This window comes from Amblyraja radiata, chromosome 8, assembly GCF_010909765.2.
Source record: "Amblyraja radiata isolate CabotCenter1 chromosome 8, sAmbRad1.1.pri, whole genome shotgun sequence".
NCBI lineage: Eukaryota > Metazoa > Chordata > Chondrichthyes > Rajiformes > Rajidae > Amblyraja > Amblyraja radiata.
The window spans coordinates 16,996,974-17,018,375 of NC_045963.1; the positions used below are offsets into that span (position 1 = coordinate 16,996,974).

The 21,402-nt window shown below is 40.8% G+C and overlaps 1 protein-coding gene across 3 annotated transcripts in view; it reads left to right on the forward strand.

The window, feature by feature from the left end:
* LOC116975903 (lutropin-choriogonadotropic hormone receptor-like) overlaps positions 1-21,402 on the forward strand; it is a 155,882-nt gene that overhangs the window by 132,553 nt on the left and 1,927 nt on the right. Inside the window, exons 5-9 of one of the 3 annotated variants that reach the window (XM_033025279.1) lie at positions 9,077-9,148; positions 16,457-16,534; positions 19,729-19,797; positions 19,920-19,994; positions 20,787-20,981. In XM_033025279.1, the coding sequence (XP_032881170.1) occupies positions 9,077-9,148; positions 16,457-16,534; positions 19,729-19,797; positions 19,920-19,994; positions 20,787-20,981 (489 nt within the window). The remainder of the gene's footprint in view (positions 1-9,076; positions 9,149-16,456; positions 16,535-19,728; positions 19,798-19,919; positions 19,995-20,786; positions 20,982-21,402) is intronic. The other 2 variants (XM_033025280.1, XM_033025281.1) reach the window with 2 other exon arrangements.

A 21,402-nucleotide genomic window follows, 5' to 3' on the forward strand; every position in this document is an offset into this window, starting at 1 on the left:
GAGGTTTAGATAAATAGTCAGAGCCATTTTCCCCAAGATAAAAATATCAAATACAAGGGGGTATAGCTTTAAAGTGTGAGAAGCAAAGTTTAAAGGTGATGTGTGGGGCACATTTTTTTTTTACACAGAGGGTGTTGAGTGTCTGGAAATTTCTGCCAGGAGTGGTGGTGGAGGGAGATACAATAGTGACATTTCAGAGCCTTTTGGGAGTTGTAGTGAATGGAGGATGTAGATTATGTACAGGCCAGATAGGTTTTATTCTTGTCATCATGTTCAGGACAGACATTGTGGGCCGAAGTATTTTTTTAATTTGTAACTCAAATCCTAAATTTCAAGACTCAAATAGCAGCCATTGAATGAATATTTTATTTTTCTTGGTGTTGTATGGCTTTGCGTGTAATCCACAAGAAGGTTTGAATGTCTCAAATTTTCAAATGTAAATTTCAAAATTCCTGAATACGCTGAAGAATTATCACTTTCGCACGATGCAAAGAACAATCATTGTTAGTGATTCCATTATATATCGGTTCAGAGTTTAAGCAGTCCTTTTTCACAGCCATGCACCAATGAAAGTTTGAACGTAATTATGTTGTCCCTTCAGCAACATCATATGGGGAGAATGCAGGCAATCGGGTCAAGAACAAGCTCCTTGTCCAAGAAAATGTTGGACAGCCAACTAAACTACATATGTTAGCTTGGTCAGCTGTCTAAACTGTAATAAAGTATCCTAGGCTGGAAATAGCAGGTCATAAACCTACTGTTCATTTTGTTGGGATTTTCCTAACTGCTCATTTAAAAATTGGTGCAATAATAATTTATAGTTTCTAAATGTTTTTGAGCAACAGAGATATCAGGCCAGAACCTGCCATCACTGCCACGTTGCCCACAATCAGTTTGCAGGTCACCAGTGTCAGCTTATTTGTAAGTGCGATCTAAACCTCAGTGATGAAATTGTGTGTGGTAGGAGAGCCCAAAGTGATGTAATTTCTGTGTAGACAGATCAGATCAAATAGCTGCGAAAAGTGTTGGCAACCCGCTAAGACACCACTAAACACCCTGTTAGACATGTTAAGGAGTTTCAACACTACTGAATGTACTTGAGATTAAGAAACATTTGAAATGTTTCGAAAACTGTAAAAAAAAAATTAACGCAATAATTCTTGAAGAAATCAGAAAAGTCTGAAGAAGGATCTGGACCCGAAACATCAGTTATTCCTTTCCTCCAGAGATGCTGTCTGACCCGCTGAGTGACTCCAGCTTTTTGTGTCTATCTTCACTTTAAAAAAATTGTTTCCATTGATAACCTTAATAAAAACAAAACATCTAAGTAAGCCTAACAATAACTTAATATTTAGCAAGATCTCTCACAGCTATTACTCTCCATTCAGTGAGTATCTTTGCCGTAGCTGAGCACTATAAGATAACTCTTCCTCTCACAATATCGCTCAACCCCCATCAACCTTTCCCAACAGGAATCACTAGTCAAAGAAGGTTGGCACCTGTGCTATTCTGAAGTTAATCCACTCAGGCTCCATATGATGCTTTAACCTTCTCCTATCTTGGCATCCATAATTTCCTTGTAACACATGTCATTTGGGTCCTTATTAACTTACAGAACAATTCTCCTCTGGCTTCCTATATTTGTTAAAAGACGTGATAAGCCCATTGGGGATTCCTATCATAATATAATAAGATCATCAGAGATCGGAACAGAATAAGGCCATTCGGCCCATCAAGTTTACTCCGCCATTCAATCATGGATGATCTATCTCTCTCTCCTAACCCCATTCTCTTGCCTTCTCCCCAAGAGTCTAATAAAGAATCTATCTATGCCATAAATATATCCACTGACTTTGCCTGCACAGCCTTCTGTGGCAATGAATTCCACAGATTCACCACCCTCTGACTAAAGAAATTCCTCCTCATCTCCTTCCTAAAAGAACGTCCTTTAATTCTGAAGCTGTGACCTCTAGTCCTAGACTTTCCCACTAGTGGAAACATCCTCTCCACATCCACTCTTTTCACTATTCTATGTTTCAGAACCTCCAACACTTCCTCCTTGGTAATGTTGATATACTCCAGCATATCACTGTTCCCTCCCATGAACTCACTAGTACCCAAGTTCTTCTCCACTGTAAATACAGGTATAAAGTGTTAATTTAAGACCCCACCCATTTCCTGTGGCTCCATACATAGATTATCACACTGATTCTAAAGCAACCTACTCTCTCTCGCTACCTACCATTTTATTGTTAATATACTCGTCAAGAGCTATGAAGATTCATAGATGTTTTCGGATTTGCCTTTATCTGAGATGCCAGTGATACCTCATGGCCCAATTTTGCCCTCTTATTTTTATTTCTTGTGTACTCAAGGGACTCACTTGATCCCAGCTGCCTTTACCTGACTCTTTTTCTTGACTAGAACCTCAATAGCCCTCGTCAAGCAAGGTTCCCTAATCTCTCTGGCTTTGCCCTTCAGTCTATCCAATGTACTTTAGAGCTGATCACTTCCTATCTAATTTTTGAAAGCCTCCAAATTGCCACATATTTCTTTACCTGAAAACAACAACTCACACTCAATCTTTGAGAGTTCCTGCCTGATGCCATCAAAATTAGCCTTCCCCCAACTTAGGACATGAATTTGAGGATCAATCCTGTCTTTTTCCATGAGCATCTTGAAGGAAATAGAGTCACTCATGTCAAAATGCTCTCCCACTGATACATTTGTCCAACTTTATTTCCTAAAAGGAGTTTGAATGTTGGGCCATCTACATATTGCTTCAGAAAACCTTTCTGGACATGCTTAGCAAATTCTTCCCCATCTATTGCCTAAGCATTAAGGCAGTTCAACGTGTGGTCCTCCAGGACAGAGAAGGGAATTGTCCCAACAAAGGTTGATGTAGGAGCATCTATTAATATGCTTGAATCAGGATGTGCCATGAATTGTTCCGTAACTGTGGAACAAGTTAATGAGCAATGTATTGAGCAATGTTATCTTGTGCAAATGCTTTTGGGTGATTTTGTCTTCAGGTGTTATTCAATAAGCCATCTTCACTCATTTCTCATCTGTCCGTATATTCTATAATTATTTTTAAATGTTATTTACCCAATGCCTCTTTATAACCAAGATAAACTGCCATCTTGTAGGTAAATTATTTAAAAACAAAAATTTGAAATACTATTTATAAAAATGCAGGGAGGGGAGGTACGTCTACAATTCAGTGCATCCCACTTCCTGCCCCCCTACATATTAATACAAGCTCAAATCTACTGAAAGTTCCAGTCTTTCACAAGCCTAGTGTCTAACCGTCCCCTCATTGGTGCCAACACCCTGAATATTACAGTGGTAATGGTATAAAATCAGAAGCCTGTGTTAATCCTTTCATACCTTTCAATTCTAATTTTTAGCAGGCAATGAGAGTTTTTCTGAAGGGGCATTCTACATAGACCCACTCCATTCTCAAGTGAAATTGGCAAAATGGCGGAACACGATTAGGCAGAATGTATTGTATTGTATTGTATTCAAATGTATTGTCATTGTCTCAATTAGAGACAACAAAATGAATTTTCCTTACAGGCAGTATCATAAAAATAAATAAATAATAAATAATAAAACATATTAAAAATAAAATTGAATTAAAAAAAGAAAAGCACAAACACAGAAAGTCCACGACACAAAATAACACAGTGGCACCAAGGTGAGGAAGGCACCATAATCCAGCCAGCCTCCCCTCCGATCTTCCCAGATGTTCATCCGTGGTCTGGGCCTTCCGAGCACCCGCAGTCGCCGCACCGGGCGGCCCGATGTTCAGGCCCTCACGCCGGGCTGGTGGAACGCCGACGCCGATCCCCGATGGTGAACATCCTCCTCCTCAGCGGCCCGGACCTCCTGATCAGCCGCCTCCCGCAGCCGGAGTCCGCAGCTCCCGAGTCCACAGGCCGAGCCGGGCAGAGTCGCAGGACCCCGCGTTGTTGATCAGCGCCGCCCGCGTTGGGAGCCCGCAAACCGCAGCTCCATGATGTCGGTGCAGCAGGTCCAGCACTCCGGGCTCCAGACGGCGATCCCCGGTAAGGCATCGCCAGCCCCGCGATGTTACAGCGCTGTCCCGCCGCTGCTGGAGCTCTGGTCGATCCCGGCAGGAAAGGCCGCGCCAATCCAGTAGGTAGGCCGCTGGGGGGGTGAGGACGCGACTCGAATAATAGTCGCGTCCTCTCCAGGAAGCGACCGAAGGACGGTATCCCCCTTACCGTGCCCGCTTCCCCCACATAAAGACATTTAAAAAAACATAAAAAACAGAGACAATGTTTGGTTATTACTTGTTATTCTGTGATCCAAAAGTGTTTTTGCCATTAGAAAATAAAAAGAGATTGTTTAAAAATAGTAGAGTTTACATTTTAAAGGATTAAATGAACAATAAATTAAAATGAGCTTTATTGAACTGTCTAAACATGGCATTTCATGAATCTCAGCAGATCTGCAGGGAAAATAAATCAAGTTGGTGTATAAATATGTTAATTAATCAGTACTAACCTTTGAAACATAACATATCTTTGAAGATCCAGAGGTGATAAATAGGTTTCTAAAAATTGCATTTATATATTTGATATTAGATGGATGAATATATTAATTACAATTTTATTGCAGTAATTACCAGGTATAATCCAAAACATATTATAACAATTAGTCTGAGCTATTCAGATTATATTTTTCTTCAATGGCCTCTTAATAGATTCAGTTGATTAAGTTGTACACTACATTTACATTTTATTATTCCAGTTGTTACCCATAAAATTTACATGTTAATGCGAATTAGTCACCATCTGCCACTAAAAACATTATAGTTACTAATCAGCTTGATAGATTTGTTGGGAGAATATTATGCTATGCATTTTTATCAGCAAGATAATCAGCAAGAACAAAAAAAATTTTTTTGTCCTAATTGCTTAAGTGCTAAGCACAATTAGTTTCTACCTAGTTTTGCAAAGAAAAAAGGTCACAAAGTGCTGGAGAAACAGCAGGTCAGACAACAACTGGAGAACATGGGTCGTTGATGTTTCGGGTCGAGACACTTTTTCAGATTGATCGTAGGGAGGAGAAGCTGGAAAACTTGTTGGAGCTCAACCCCGGTGCCTGTTTCTCCTGCTTATTGAAGGCATTGGCCATCATCAGAAATGTATCAAAGTAATAAAGTATAATCATTCATTCATTCATTCATTCATTCATTCATTCATTCATTTATTCATTCATTCATTCATTCATTTATTCATTCATTCATTCATTCATTCATTCATTCATTCATTCATTCATTCATTCATTCATTCAAATTCAAATACTAATTCTAATGTCATATTCCTAGTGATTCAGCTAAATTGAACTTTTGTTAATAGAGGCAGCTTGACAAAGTCTGTAGGCATATGTGCAGTACAATAGGCGGGGTGGGGGTAAATAAACATTATTTGTACATTTTCAAAAGAGACCATCTGAAGGAGTCTGAAGAAGGGTCTTGACCCAAAATGTCACCTATTCTTTTTCTACAGAGATGCTGTCTGAACTGCTCATTTCCTCCAGCATTTTGTGTCTACCATTCCATAATATTTGTGGAGTGCTGTATCTTGGTAATTACATCCCTAGGTGCACAGCAGTTCATTGCTTTTGCCCAGCAGTGCAATTAACTTAGGTGTCCTGCCGAAACTGGCAAGTCTGGGGACTGGAATTTATTGGGAATTTCTGGGAGGGGGGATAAAAATTCTGGGAGTGGCTGAAATGGGGTTCAACAACTCCAGAAGCTGAAGTAAGTGAGATGCGTGTTGCAGACTCATCATGTGGTGCAAGATGATTGAATTGTGGTTCTTCACACTAATCCCACAAATGCGTTGGATCTACTTTTGGTTCTGTGATTACAAGGATTGATTAAGAAAGAGTAAACCACTGTGCCATGATGCCTGCATAATTCCCAATTATAACATTATTGGAATGTATGCTGAAAGTGATTATCAGGTTTCTGGACCAGTTGAAGTTTGTCATTGTTAAAGCCACAGAGGGACATCTTGCTCATCTCCTGGTTCCCATCTCCTCGCAATGCACATGTTAAAGCAAGTGCATAGGAGCTATTGCTTCAGCGTGATCCTGCTGGCTGATCATTCATCACCTGCACTTTGATAGAATGGAGGCCCATGGGGTTCTTGCAGGCCATGGATTTTTTACATGCTGGATGGTAGTCTGGTCATCCATAATAAACTTGGAATCGTTCTTTGATGTGGAATAAACTATGGTGCTTACAAAACCTAGTCTCTGTTTTTCCTGCAATAAATAATGAAGATAAACACAGACATCAGACTGAGAGTCGGGGGAGAGGGGGCAAAGAGATATAGAAGGGTCAGGTGTGAAAATTAGACATCAAAAGGGACAAAGTCCAAGGAAATTGTAGAATAAATCATTGTTAGACTCCCTGACCTTCAGTCTGAAGAAGGGTCTTCACTAGAATCCACACCCATTCCTTTTCTCCAGAAATCCCGCTGTGTTACTCCAGCATATTGTGTCTACAGTGTAAACCAGCATCTGCAGTTCCTTCGTACACATAAATAATGAAGACTTTGTCATACAGTGAATTGATCAGATACATTGTGCAGCGATGCCTTATGAATTGATTGATGATATAGTTTAAGTTAGAGAATTTTTAATCAAGCAGTGGGTGTTTGTTGATACAGGAATAACAATTTGGTGGTTTGATTTCAAATGAGCAATGAAGTAGGATATATCTGGATCGTTTTCCACACATGTCCCCTAGTAGATGTTTCAAGGACTGTACGAGGTTCTCCTTTGGTTGCTGCAAATCTTTCACATATATCCTCAAATAAACTCTGTTAAAGAAAAGCCTAAAAGATTTAAGAGCATAAGTCATAGCAACAGAATTAGGCCATTCGGCACATCAAATCTACTTCACCATTCGATCATGGCTGATCTATTTTCCCGTAATTTTTCTGATTATTAACAGTAAACAACCACAATCATGCCTTTAAAAGTCTATAGTGGAAAAGGTTCAGGAACTCAGGAATCAAAGCGGTCAACTCTGTGTGGAGCAACAGGAGATGGGCAAGGTCCTCAATTAGTATTTCTCCTCTGTATTTATCAAGGAGAAAGATAGGAGGACAGAGGAACTTGGGGCAGTCAATGGAAGTGTCTTGAGAGCAGTCAGTGTTACGGTCGAAGAGGTGCTGAAGGTACTATCGTGAATGAAGGTAGACAAATCTCCAGGGCCTGATGATATACTGTGCATCCAAGGACATTGCGGGAAAACAGAGAGGAAATTGCGGAAGCCCTGGTTGAAATCTACGAGTCGTCTTTAAATACAGGAATACTGGAGTGTGGCTTCATTCAAGAAGGGCTGCAAGGAAAATGCTGGGAACTCTGTAGTTGGAAAGTTACTTGAGGGTATTCTGAGGGATAGGATCTACAGGCATTTCGACAGACAAGGGCTGATTAGGGATAGTCAGCATGGGTTTGTATGTGGGAGGTCGTGCCTCATAAATCTGATTGAGTTTTTTGAAGACACGTCCAAAAAGGTTGATGAGGGCAGAGCTGTAGATGTTGCATATATGGACTTCAGTAAAGCATTCGACAAGTTTCCTCATGGTAGGCTGCTCTGGGAGGTTAGATCGCATGGGATCCTGGGAGAGATAGCTGAATGGATAGAAAATTGGCTTAATGGAAGGAAGCAGAGGGTATGGTGGATGGTTGCTTCTCGGATTGGAGGCTTGTGACTAGTGGTGTGCCTCAGGGATCGGTACTGAGCCCGTTTACTGTTTGTCATCTATATCAATGATTTGGATGAGAACACACACGGCAGGATTAGCAAATTTGCAGATTATACAAAAGTGGGTGGTTTTGCAGATAGAAACATAGAAACATAGAAAATAGGTGCAGGAGTAGGCCATTCGGCCCTTCGAGCCTGCACTGCCATTCAATATGATCATGGCTGATCATATATCAGATAGTGAAGATGGTTGTGAAACATTGTAGCAGGATCTGGATCAATTGGCCAAGTGGGCTGAGGAATGGTTGATGGAATTTAATGCAGAAAAATGTGAGGTATTGCATTTTGGGAAGTCTATCATGGGCAGGACCTACATAGTGAATGGTAGGGCTCTGGGTAGTGTTGTAGAGCAGAGGGATCTAGGAGTGCAGGTGCATAGCTCCCTGAAGGTGGAGTCGAAGGTAGATCGGCTGGTCAAAAAGGCTTTTGGCACATTGGCCAGAGTATCGAGTATAGAAGTTGGGAGGTCATGTTGCAGTTGTGTAAGATATTGGTGAGGCCACATTTAGAGTATTGTATTCAGTTCTGGGCTTAATGTTGTCAAGCTGGAAAGGGTACAGAGAAGATTTACTAGGATGTTGCCAGGACTAGAGGGTCTGATCTATAGGCAGGGGTTGAGTAGGCTAGGACTCTATTGCTTGGAGCGCAGAAGGATGAGGGGATCTTATTCAGGTATATAAGATCATGAGAGGAATAGATCAGGTAGATGCACAGAGTCTCTTGCCAAGAGTAGGTGAATCGAAGACCAGAGGACATAGGTTTAAGGTGAAAAGAAGGGGAAAAGATTTAATAGGAATGTGAGGGATAACTTTTTCACACAAAGGGTGGCGGGTGTATGGAACAAGCTACCAGAGGAGGTAGTTGAGGCTGGGACTATCCCAACATTTAAGAAGCAATTAGATAGGTACATGGATAGGACAGGTTTGGAAGGATATGGACCAAAGGCGGGCAGGTGGGACTTGTATAGCTGGGACATGTTGGCCGATTTGGGGAAGTTGGGCCAAAAGGCCTGTTTCCATGACTATGAATCTAAGTTGACAGATAAATTAGATACAGCATTAAGAACATGCTGTAATCCAATGGATTCAAAGACAACTGAATGGTTTTGCATGCCAATTAGTCACATTTTCCTGGAAACCGTTTACATAGTTGATGTCCAAAATTTGGATAAAACATTTTGGAAGCAATGAAATCTGCTGGTTGCAATTTGTGACGCATGTTTATCTACCATGTTTCTTATATGTTCCTTTATTTTCACAGGACTATTACAAACACTGGCATTGGGTACTTCCCTGATATCACAAACATACATTCTGAAGATTTTATACTTCTGTAAGTTCGTTAATTTTGGTCTGTTTGTTCTGGAAACAATATTCAATTAGAGACCTTTCAATTAACTTTAGTTTCCAATGTTTTCTATCTTGTGTTAATATTGATTGTTTAACTATTAATCATGAACCGTAATTCTCAGCTTTATAGACATGGATTACAGACTGGTTCTCTACCTTTTTGGAAACTGTTTCGAGAAATATTCTTTGTAAATGAATTTCAATGTGATTCTCTGCCAATGAACTGACAAAGTCATTGTTTTAGCTGAGGCAGTAATCCTGATGAAGGCAACCTTGAATTTAATCTGTAATTACATTTAGAGTCACAGTAAATAACCAGGTGAATAGTTAATCATTTGTTAAAATAAGATACTAAATATTTGGAACACAACTCAGACTTAGTAATTGCTCTTAACACACACAATAGATTTCAAGAATCTGAAAATGTTAAAAACAAACAGGAGGATTATGGTTGATCCTTTACCTTGTCCTCATTCCTACCCGATCCCAAACTCATCTGATCTCCTTGTGTTTGAGGAATCTATCCATATCAATCTCGACTCCATTCATTATCTGAGCGTCCACAATCCCCCTTGGCCAGTGCATTCCATAGATTTATAACGCTCTAATTAAAAAACATCTCTGCGTTATTGTGTGCTCAATAGCTGTCAACCTACCTTTGATGAGATTCCCCAGTCTGAGGAAACCAAAATCTGTGTCTATTTGAAGTCAAATCCAATATCTATTCTGTCATTACCTATCAAAATATTGCATGTTTCAATGAAATTACTTTTCATTTTTCTAAATTGCAGTGGGCATACTGTGGTGTATCCTTTAGCTAAGGAGACCAGACATGCACACAGGACTCCAGGTGTGGTCTCACCCAAAGTCCTATATCATTTCCTTTCTTTGAAATATTTCAATTTTATTTGCTCTCATATTTTAATATGTAATTTACAAACCTATCCATGTGGTAAGATAGATACACATCCAACGCCAAAGACAATTACAGGAAAATAACATAATCTTTGCAAATGGAATGCTTGTCTACCTGAATATAAATCGACATTGCAGGTTGCAAATGATTTTTAAAATTCACCCACATTTAATTCTGCTGCCCATCTTTATCTCACAGTCAAAAGTTCATAAGTGATAGGAGCAGAATTAGGCCATTCAGCCCATCAAGTCTACTCCTCCATTCAATCAAGGCTGATCTATCTTTCCCTCTCAACCCCATTCTCTTGCGTTTTCCCCATAAGCCCAGACACTTGTACTAATCAAGAATCGATCTATCTCTGCATTCAAAGTATCACTGACGGACTCCACAGCCTCCTATGGCAATGAATTTCACAGATTCATCACCCTCTGACTAAAGAAATTCCTCCTCATCTCCTTCCTAAAGGAATGTCCTTTAATTCTGAGGCTATTACCTCCAGTCCGCTATTCCACTAGGGGCGCCGCATGATGGTAGCCTCTGCCTACAGTCTGTATGTTTTTCTATCTTTTTTTAATTTTTAGTTTGTTTAAAAGTATGTTTTGGAGGATTTGTTTAGTATTTCTATGTGGGGGAGGGGGGTAGTGTAAGGGGGAAACATCACAGAGCGGGCGATGCTTTACCTGGGATCACCATTTGAAGCTCCGGAGTGTTGGGCCTGTTGCTCCAACATCGGGGAGCTGTGGTTTGCGGAGCTCCCAGCTGCGGGCGGCGCTGACCAACATCGCGGAGTCCTGGGACCTTTTGCCGAGGGCCGCCAACGTGAATCTCCGCTCAGCTCGGCCTGTGGGCTTCGGGACCACAGTCTCCAGTAGGAAGTGGTCGATTCGGAGGTCCAAGCCGCTGAGAATGTTCTCCCATTCCGACGTCGGAGTTCCATCATCCCGGCGAGAGGGCCTGAGCATCGGGCCGTCCGTAGTGGCGACAGCGGAGGGCTCGGGAGGCCCCAACCACGGGTGAACAACAGAGGTGGATGGCTGAACTTTGGTGCCTTCCCTCACAGTGGGAAACTTTGATTCCGCTGTGTGGGGATGTTTGTGTTAAAGACTGTCGTGTTCTGTGTTCTTTATTTTATTCGTATAGCTCTATGGTGACCACAAATTTCACTGTACCAATTGGTGCATGTGACAATATATGTCTCTTGTCTTGTCTCATGTCTTGTCTAGTCCGAGATGCTCCCACCAGTGGAAACATCTTTTTCACATCCAATCTATCCAGGCCTTTAATTATTCGGTAAGTTTCAATGAAGAGACCCCTCATCCTTCTAAACTACAGCAGGTAGAGACCCATTGCTGTCAAACGCTCATCATATGTTAACTCCACCCATTCCTAGGATCGTAAACCACCTCTGGACCACCTCTGGACCAGCACATCATCCTTCCTCAGATATGTGCCTCTAAATTGCTCACAATACTCCAAATGCGGCCTCACCAGCATCTATAGAGCCTTGAGCCCGGACCCGACACCGACCACGGACGAGCACAATCTCACTCACTCACCGAAGCAGAAAGCAATAAAAACAACAAAATAATCTTAGCTTTTAACAAAGGAACAATAAATACAACTATTTCATAGTTTGAAAGCAGTATTTTCTTCCCTAGAAGAATCAAAGCTGGAAATGAAGGTTCACGACTTCACTGCTTCCCAGCAATGTTATGCATAGTGACCTTTGACCTGGGCATGCGCAGTCGGAATACCGAACTCGCTTATATTACTCAGGCATATAAGGTGGATTAATCAAAAAAGGTCTGATGAGACTTGGAGTCTGTTAAGATTGTAAATTATCACTAAGTGGAAACTTATCTCCAAGACAATAGTTATGCATTTTTTTTTTGCTTAGTTGTATGTAGTGTTGCTTTGCCTTGGAAGCGGACATTGATACAAAATCAATGGGTCAGACAATTCCATGCCCCTTGCATTGTGACAAAAGAATACCAACACCATACACGGTGGTGCAGCAGTAGAGTTGCTGCCTTACAGTGCTTGCAGCGCCGGAGACCCGGTTTCAATCCCGACTACGGGTGCTGTCTGTATGGAGTTTGTACGTTCTCCCCGTGGGTTTTCTCCGAGATCTTCGGTTTCCTCCTACACTCCAAAGACGTACAGGTATGTAGGTTAATTGGCTTGATAAATGCAAAAATTGTTCTTAGTGTGTTGTGTGTAGGATAGTGTTAATATGTGGGGATGGCTGGTCAGCGCTGATCCGGTGGGCCGAAGGGCCTGTTCCCTCGCTGTATCTCTAAAAACAAAGCCATAAATGACGGTGTGTCACAAGGCAGCACTCAAGGCATTGCTGTATCACCTTCAACATGAAGCTGGTCATTCTGCAGCAAAGGCTTCACCTCTGAGAACCCAACTTCTGCTTTTACTGTCCAATTCCAGTCATTTTACCCGTGATTCAGCAATTAGTGAAGACATTCTATTGTAATGCTTAAAGATCGCAGGAACTATCCACGGTATTTAACATGTCCAAAGAAACTCTTCAACGTTGTTGTTTGGTTGTATTAAATTCATTCAATATTGTTTTAACCAGGAACACAAAGTGCTGGAGTAACTCAGCGGGACAGGCAGCATCCAGAGGTCATGGAAAGGCGACATTTCATTAAGGACCTTTCTTCAGACTGATTGCAGTGGGAGAGAGAAAGCTGGAAAAGAGGTGGTAACAAAGCCTGGCGAGTGATAGGTGGATACAGAAAGATTAGAGTGGACAAAGACTAGAGATATAAAGAAGCCAATTGGGTTACAAAAGGATGATCAATTTGGGCTAAATGAGGCAAAAAGGAGACAAAAGGGTGTTGGTGAGGAGAGAAGAGGTGAGAGAAGTGAAAATGTAGGCTGAGGAAGGGATATAGGTGGAATGGGACATGAAGGAAAAGGGGATGAGGTTGTGGGAGATTGGTTGTGTACTGGGGTCAGTAAAGAGAGGTGAGTGGAAAAAGAAAAAGAGAGGAAACAACGGGTGGGACCAAACACAGTTCAAAGAATCAGTCAGAAGAAGGGTCCCAACCCAAAAAGTTGCCTATCCGTGTCCTCCAGAGACATTGCCTGATCATTGAGTTACTCCAGCACATTGTGTTCTATGCAACATTCCAGTATCTGCAGTTCCTTGTGTCTATATTGCTTTAACCTTCCCTTTTAAAGGATGCCCATTCATGTCCCTCAAATATCCTATATACTAATGTTGAGGATGCAAAGAAATGTTTGCCCTTTTGTGCTTTTCAGAATCTTCAAAGATTCTTTTTGTGTTGCTACTTAGTCTTTCTAATCACCAAGATATCATCTAGGTAGCCTATGCACACATGGCGACCCATGGAAAATTTTATCCCAAATCATCAGTACTAGGTAAACATGTATCATTGAGTACTTCTTTGAGACCTGTTTAACTGGATCTGATGGGGGACATGATGTATGCCAAGGGTTGTGATGACCTATCCTCCTCCTGGTTGTGCCATTAAATCATCGGAGTCCATCTTCCGTTGCTTCTTTGCTGTTCATTAACATTACCTTCACAGATCCTAACATCTTCACCATGGAAATTATTGGTGGTAACAAATTAGACAACTTAGTTGGTACTTGGCTCCAATACGTTCTTCATCTCTTTCAGAGATGTTCAAACATGTTGTAGCGTACAGATCTTTCTTTGAAGAACCAGGACACAGTATCCTGCTTCAATTGAGTGTTGTCTTTCTCACATTGAATGCTCCTTGGTTCATCACAAACTAGCTAGAAGTACTTATGTTAATGCATACTCTTCTTTCTTGTCCTCGTTCTCTTCCCAATATACCTTCCCAAATTACGTGCCAAATTAGATTGAGGATAGATACAAGAAGTTGTCGTAACTCAGCGGTTCAAGCAGCATCTCTGGAGAAAAGGAATAGGTGACGTTTTGGGTCAAACTTCAGAGATGCTGCCTGACCTGCTGAGTTACTCCTATTTTTTGTGCCTATCTTCGGTGTAAACCAGCATGTGAAGTTCCTTCCTACACTATCAAATTGGATTGATGCCCGGGAACAGTGTGAAGAAGAAGCTTTGCAACCTTCCTATGATTTCTCACTCAAAATTGACATATGGCTATCACCTTTTCTGCTTTCCAAGTTTGAATAGAATGAAAAAAAAAGACTTCTCCAGCTTCACTTTATCATCAGGCCAATATTACTTAAAATTATTGTTCATGCAACCTCTGATACTCCAGCATCAATGCCAATTTCCAGTAACACTCACTATCCTCCAATGCCAGTAGTTAAAACGGACTTAGCATGAACAAACCTTATTATTTGTCATCAGTTTCTTCACTTTATTCATGGTCTGCCTTTGTCTTCAAGTACATTGTTGGCAGGTATCCGTGATACCACAATGACAGTAAAGTCATCATCATCTCACCAGTTATTAGGCTGATGCTGTGTATTAGTACAACCAGAACATCTTCCCTTCAGCTTGTTGTTACACTGCAGAGAAGATGCAATGGAGCTGCACCCAGCTTGTTAACACTCAAAGCCCTGGCTGGGTAATGTTGCAAATCCTGTGCATGCTTGACTGCTGTCTCAATTGCATGGGCAATATCAAATGGCTGTTTAAAATTAATTGTTTTTACACAATTCTTGGATTCACCAACCTATGCAATCTCAAAATATCTTATGCCACACTTAAAGCATTCCTCAGCACCTTTCAAATCTGTGGCAAAGGCTGCAATTGTTTCACCTGGATGCTATTACTGCTGTGAAACCTGTTCCCTTTCTTTATCGAACTTAGGCTGGGTCATTGATGTTGTTACTGACTCTAACAAACTTTACAAGGTCCTCTTTCATGGTTGAATAGAGGCCATCAAGGTTTTCACCAACATATATATTTTAGGACCTATCAATGAGGATTTTATTCTTTCTGAAATGTTATTTGCAATGAAAAGTGTTCCATTCTTTCCAAGTATTTGGTCCATGATTTGATCCCACCATTAAAGGAATGATTACCGAGGGTTAATTTGTCTTCTCTCAATGTTGACTATTTCATACACTTTTGCTTTTATTGTGCTTTGCCGATGGCAACGTCTGCTTTTTGCTTATTCAAAAAGTAACAGGTTTTCGCACTTAGCTCCCCATGTAACATATGAGGTATGTGTTTGCGAAAGTAGACCTCTTAAAAATGATGTCATTTCATTTGATTAACATGCATAGAGTAATGTGTTTATGTTCAAGAGTATGGATCAAGCATTAGTGTAAAAACTTGGGAGACAACTGTGATGTTGTGAAGAAATGATGTATTAACTAAAATTACATAAGCTTTTAGTTTGGTCGAATTGCTCATTAATCAATTATCCATGAAGAGATAAAATGGGAGGCCTAATTATAATGGAGACATGCATTGCACCAATTTAAAATGAAACAATTTAACCTCTCCCATTCCCACATTGACCTTTCTGTCCTGGGCCTCCTCCATTATCAGAGTGAGGTCCAGCACAAATTGGAGGAACAGCACCTCATATTTCACTTGGGCACCTTGCACCCCAGTGGTATGAACATTGAATTCTCTTACTTCAAGTAGCCCTTGCTTTCCTTCTCTCTCTCTCTCTCTCTTTCTCCCTTTCCAGTTCTCTGACCAGTCTTACTGTCTCCGACTACATTTTATCTTTGTTTGCTTTGTTGTTACCTTCTCCCAGCTAACAATTATCTATTCTACATTTTCCTTGATCTCAATTCCCTTTGTCCCGTTTCACACCTTTCACTTCCTTGTCTATCTCCCTCTCCCCTGACATCAGCCTGAAGAAGGATCTCGATCCAAAATGTCACCCATTCCGTCTCTCCAGAGATAATGCCTTCTGAGTTACTCCAACATTTTGTGTCTATCTTTGGTTTAAACCAGCATCTGCAGTTCCTTCCTACAAATCAAAATGTATTTTCTACATCTGGATAGAAAGGGGCTTAACTGGCAATGTGCTTATCATTGACCCAGAATATTTTGATTCAAGATCCATTCAGATATTTGAGCACAACAAAAAATAAGGTTGGCATTCCAGTTGAGGGGGATAGAACACTGTTGGAACCGTTAACAAACTCAAACCCTATTTGAATCTCCCAGGTGAATGTTAAAAAAAATCTCTCATAACATTATTTTTAAAATGAGTAGAGGATTGTCTATTCTCCAGAAAATATGTATCCTTAATCAGAATCATCATTGCAGATTACCATGGTTTTGTTTGTGTGGAAATGCACAATTTAGCTTACCACTTTCCAAATTTGCTCAACTGGAATGACTAGAGGCAGTGAATGGACTATATAAATACACATTTTTCATTCTAAAAAAATGTACTTAAATACTTTCTTTCAGTGAATTCCGAGATAATGTAAACATGCACATCATTCCATCTAATGCTTTCCAAGGATTAAGCAGTGGGACATTAAATATGTAAGTATACATCTTCTTTTTCTTCTAGAGTATGGCGTGCACAGCCTAATGCCCCTGTCCCACTTAGGAAACCTGAACGGAAACCTCTGGAGACTTTGCACCCCACCCAAGGTTTCCGTGTGGTTCCCGGAGGTTTTTGTCAGTCTCCCTACCTGCTTCCACTACCTGCAACCTCCGGCAACCACCTGCAACCTCTGGGAACCGCACGGAAACCTTGGGTGGGGCGCAAAGTCTCCAGAGGTTTCCGTTCAGGTTTCCTAAGTGAGACAGGGGCATTAAAAACACTACATCTATATGTTTGTGCACGTTGGGTTGATTGCATTAGTCAAAACAGGGTGGATCACGTGAAGGTTGCAATCTCCCACCCCTTACATTTACTAGTAAGATAGGTCACTTCTATTTGAACTTAGCTCAGAAAGTGTCACAAATGTAAGTGAAGCGAATGAGCATTTGTAAGAGAAAGACAGATGTGATTCTTTATCAGAATTTCCAAATCAATAGCCTCTTTTTTAAGATACTGTATGAAGTAATGAAATATGTATTATGCATGTCTTCCTTTTATCAGCATGGTCTTTTCTACAGTATTTGTGCTGTGCACTATTGTCTTGTTATTTCAGTCTTTTTTCTTTTCACTTTCTTGTATGATTTATGTATAATTTGTTCTTGTGTGTTGTCTAAGTGTATGCATGCACTGTATTAAGATGTGATATATGAGCAACTACTGTGCAGCTGGTAAGTGATGAAGTAAATGCTAAGGGACACAAGAGGTTTTTGTACATGCACTGAATTTTTACCGACAGCATCTATCGGGTGTGCTTATAACACATATATGACAAATTTATTTTATTGCATGTATTTGTGACCCATTTAAATACTTACATACCTGGATATGCAAGCAGTACTGTGTTTTTTTTTTTTTCCTGAGGAATTTACATTTGGGTTTGAGACAGGAGTGTCACCATGCACAGACTCCCTCAATGAATTGCATCACTTATCAGTTGCACCTAACACAACTGTTGCTCAGTTTCATAAATCCGGCCTCATATAAAAGATCAACCCCCAGAAATTTCCAGGATTTACTGAAGTCATCTACAGACTTAGCCTCATGCAGAAAACATAGACAGGGCCCTGCCGGATGTACCCAGTGGGGGTGTCTCTATTCTGTGTGACAATGATAAAGGCAACACTGTAGCCCAACATCTTGGCAGAAGGAATTGACAATAAAATCACTAATACAACAACATAAAAACGCCACAAATAAAACAGCATCTGGTAGCTTTTTGAACATCAGAAGGAGATTCTCAATATTTCAATGTTCCACAGTGTTAATAGTACTGCTGCTGCTGCTATTGTTGGATGATGTCCAAACTAAATATTATTATAAAATAAAAACTGCTAATGCTGGAAAAAATTCAGTATGTCAAGCTGCACCTGAGAATGGAGAAACAGAGTTAACATTCCAGGTAACATCTGCTGCTGAATTCAACGCCACTTCCCTTCCGAAAATGCCAAACCATTGTTCAGCTCTGCTAAAAGAATCATCAATCTGAAAAATAACTCTGTTTCACTTTTCAGGTGCAGAAAGGCCTGCTGAACCTAGCCAATATATTCTGTTTATATTTCAGATTTCCGGTATACTCATTTTTTTTTCATTTTTAACTCCTATCATTTGGACAACATCATGAGTTTTTTGTTACTGAACCCATTCATGAAACCATTCCTATTTTTACAATGAGATTAGAACATAGGACATAGAAAAGCATCACATAAGAGCAGGCCCTTCAGCAGTCAATGTCTGAGCCAAACATGGCTGCAAGCTAATTAATCTCATCTGCCTGAACGTGGCCAATATCCCTCCATTCCCTACACCGGCTCCCGGCTGGAAGGTGCACCCGTGGGGGCAGCCCGGTGCGGGGCTGAGACGTTGCCGTGTGGGCGGCCCGGTGCGGGGCGGAGACGGTGCTCCGGCGGCTGAGGCGGCGTTCTGGCGGCAGCGACCTGGATCCGGGGCTCGGCCGCGGGCCAGTGGAGGACAATGTCGGGAGCTCGCAGGTCACAGGCTGGTGCCTGTTTTCCGGAGCACCCGTTGCAACAGCTGCGTCCGCTGGACTGGAGGGCGGCAGCTTCGACCACCCCCGGACCGCGGAGCTTGAACCGCGGGACTGACTTACCATCGCCCGGTGGGGTATCGCCTCGGCGCAGAGGGAGAAGAGGAGGGAAGAGACAGTAACTCTAAGACTTTTGCCTCCATCACAGTGAGGAGGTGTTTGGTGAACTCACTGTGGTGGATGTTAATTTGTATTTATTGTGTTTTGTTATTATTACATGTATGGCTGCAGGCAACAGCATTTCGTTCAGACCGAAAGGTCTGAATGACAAATAAAGGATTCAATTCAATTCAACATCCATGTGGCCATCTAAACGTTGCTTTAATGCCACTATCTTATCTGCCTTCACCACCACCTCCAGCAGCTATGCCCTCTAGTCATTGGCATTTCCACCTTGGGGGGAAAAAGGTACTGACTGTATTCCCTTATCAGACCTTGTGGTTAAACCTCTGGGATCTCAAATAGACAACTACAGATTTACGAGAGATTCATCTGCCCTATTAATTACATGACCGCTGGTGATGTGTATTAGATCACCAAATAATCCAAAGTTGCTGCTGAGAATTGTCAGAGGGGGTTCTATCTCACTCTCTGCACTGAAACTGTCCCGACTTAACAAGAAAAACACGCAAAATGTCTACATTTTGCGGAAGATGTAAAAAAAATATATGACTTGGGGCACAATGGGGAATAGCTTAGCATTTTTTGTTTAGATGGCTTCTTTGTAAAGCAAATGAGCAGCATGATTGATGAGCAATCATTCAATTTTGGAAAATTTAAGAGTGTATTTCAGATTTAAAACCTTTTGCTTTATAATTGATTCCCCTTTTTATCCTCATAATCCATCACCATGTCCAGTATATGAAATAATGCATCAGAACCTTATTTCAGAAAGCAAGGATTGCTCATTTTGGATGATTCAAATAGAAATAATGCTTGCCATAAAACATCATTTCTTTATTTCTTTATTTGTACTTTATAGAAACAAAATAAATCATATATTCCATGTTAATCTGTGCATGTGACTGTGGGGATAATCAAACAAGAAATCTTTCATTCTATTTTCCTTTTTGTTTTCAATCACAGAAAGTTGATTAATAATGACCTCACAGAAGTACAAGGTCATGCATTTAATGGAACAGATTTGGGTCAGCTGTAAGTTGATAGTTTGATATTATCTATTGCAGAATTCCCTCGATTGAAGAAGCATACAACATGTGTGCATCCTATTGTGTGCTGGGTGTTCAAGGATTAATGATTTTTTCTTTTTCTTCCAGCAATCTCGCAGGTAATCAAAATCTGCAGAATTTACATGATGATGTCTTCGTGGGAGCAACAGGACCCACTGTTCTGTAAGTGAATTGTCAATGTAACAGACATCGGAGTTGTACATTGGTAGAAAAGTGGCTTCACTCAACAAGTACAAACAGAGAAATTAATCTGATAATTAGTTTTGATTGAATGTTTAAGTAGATTTTAGATTAATTGTGATTGAAACATAAAAACATTTTGCAATAATTTCATTACTGAATGCTCCTTCGTAAGGTAGAATTTTCTTCCATAACTTTCCTTACCATGTTTAATTCCATTCATTTTGAATTGATCCATTCCTCTCAATGTTCTCAGAATCAGTGCATGGTGTGATGTTTTGATCCTGATTGTAAAGACACAAAATTTAACCAAGTTATTAGTTTTACGGTTGCAAAAATGGCTGAATGAGCTGAAAAAACTATCTGGGTGCCACTTAATAAGGATGCATGCTGCCAGAAGTATGCAGACATGATGTCAACTGGCCTGCAATGCTGACTTGATGCTGGTTAATGCTGCTCCAGTGCCATGTAAAGGCATCACCTACTGGTTGCAGATCCATTGCTAATTTGATTTATTTTCCCACAGTTGAGACTATTTCATAGGTGATTGGTACTTTCTATGTTGGGTTCATTTGGCTGCTGCTAAAATTTGGGATTACCTTGCAAAGTTAATACGTGACATCAGTCGCATCTTTGAAATTCGTGACCAAACTGTGACTCGCAGCATGGCCATTTTATGGAAGCTAGGTTCACAGTGGCAATATCTTATGTTATCAGCAGCATGATATACATCCAGGTTAATGCAAATAAGGAGCACCCTTACTATTTCAACAGGGATATTTCCAGGACCAGCATTAGTGTGCTTCCAACTCATGGCTTGAAATTTGTTAAGAAGCTCATAGCTCAGTCCACTGCCAACTTAAAAAGGCTGCCATCTCTGGACAACTTTGTCGAACTAAGAGAGGCCAGTATGACATATCCAAGCCACTGCTGTGCATTTCAAAATGAAAATGCCAAGAAGAAAAATGAGTGAGTATTGTTTATTCTTTTGCACCTGTAGAGTTAATGGAAGCGTGAGCAGAATTTAAAAACAATGGGAAGGTTCACTACAATGGATGCAAAATAAAATCATTTCATTTGTGTGGGAGGACAAACCAAGACCCCAAAAACAGACACCAATAAATACAATAGATAGTTCAGAAGAAGTTTTTTGCCACATAGAAATTTTAGAATGTGAAAATCAAAGCAGCACAGTGATTCAGCAGTCACACTACTGCCCTACAACACCAGAGACCCGGGTTCAATCCTGACTAGGGGTGTCACCTGTACAGAGTTTGTACGTTCTTCCTGTCACCACATGGGTTTTCTCCGGGTGCTCTGGTTTCCATCCACACTACAAAGGTATATAGGTTTGTAGGTTAAATGGCTTGGGTAAGTTGAAAAATTGTCC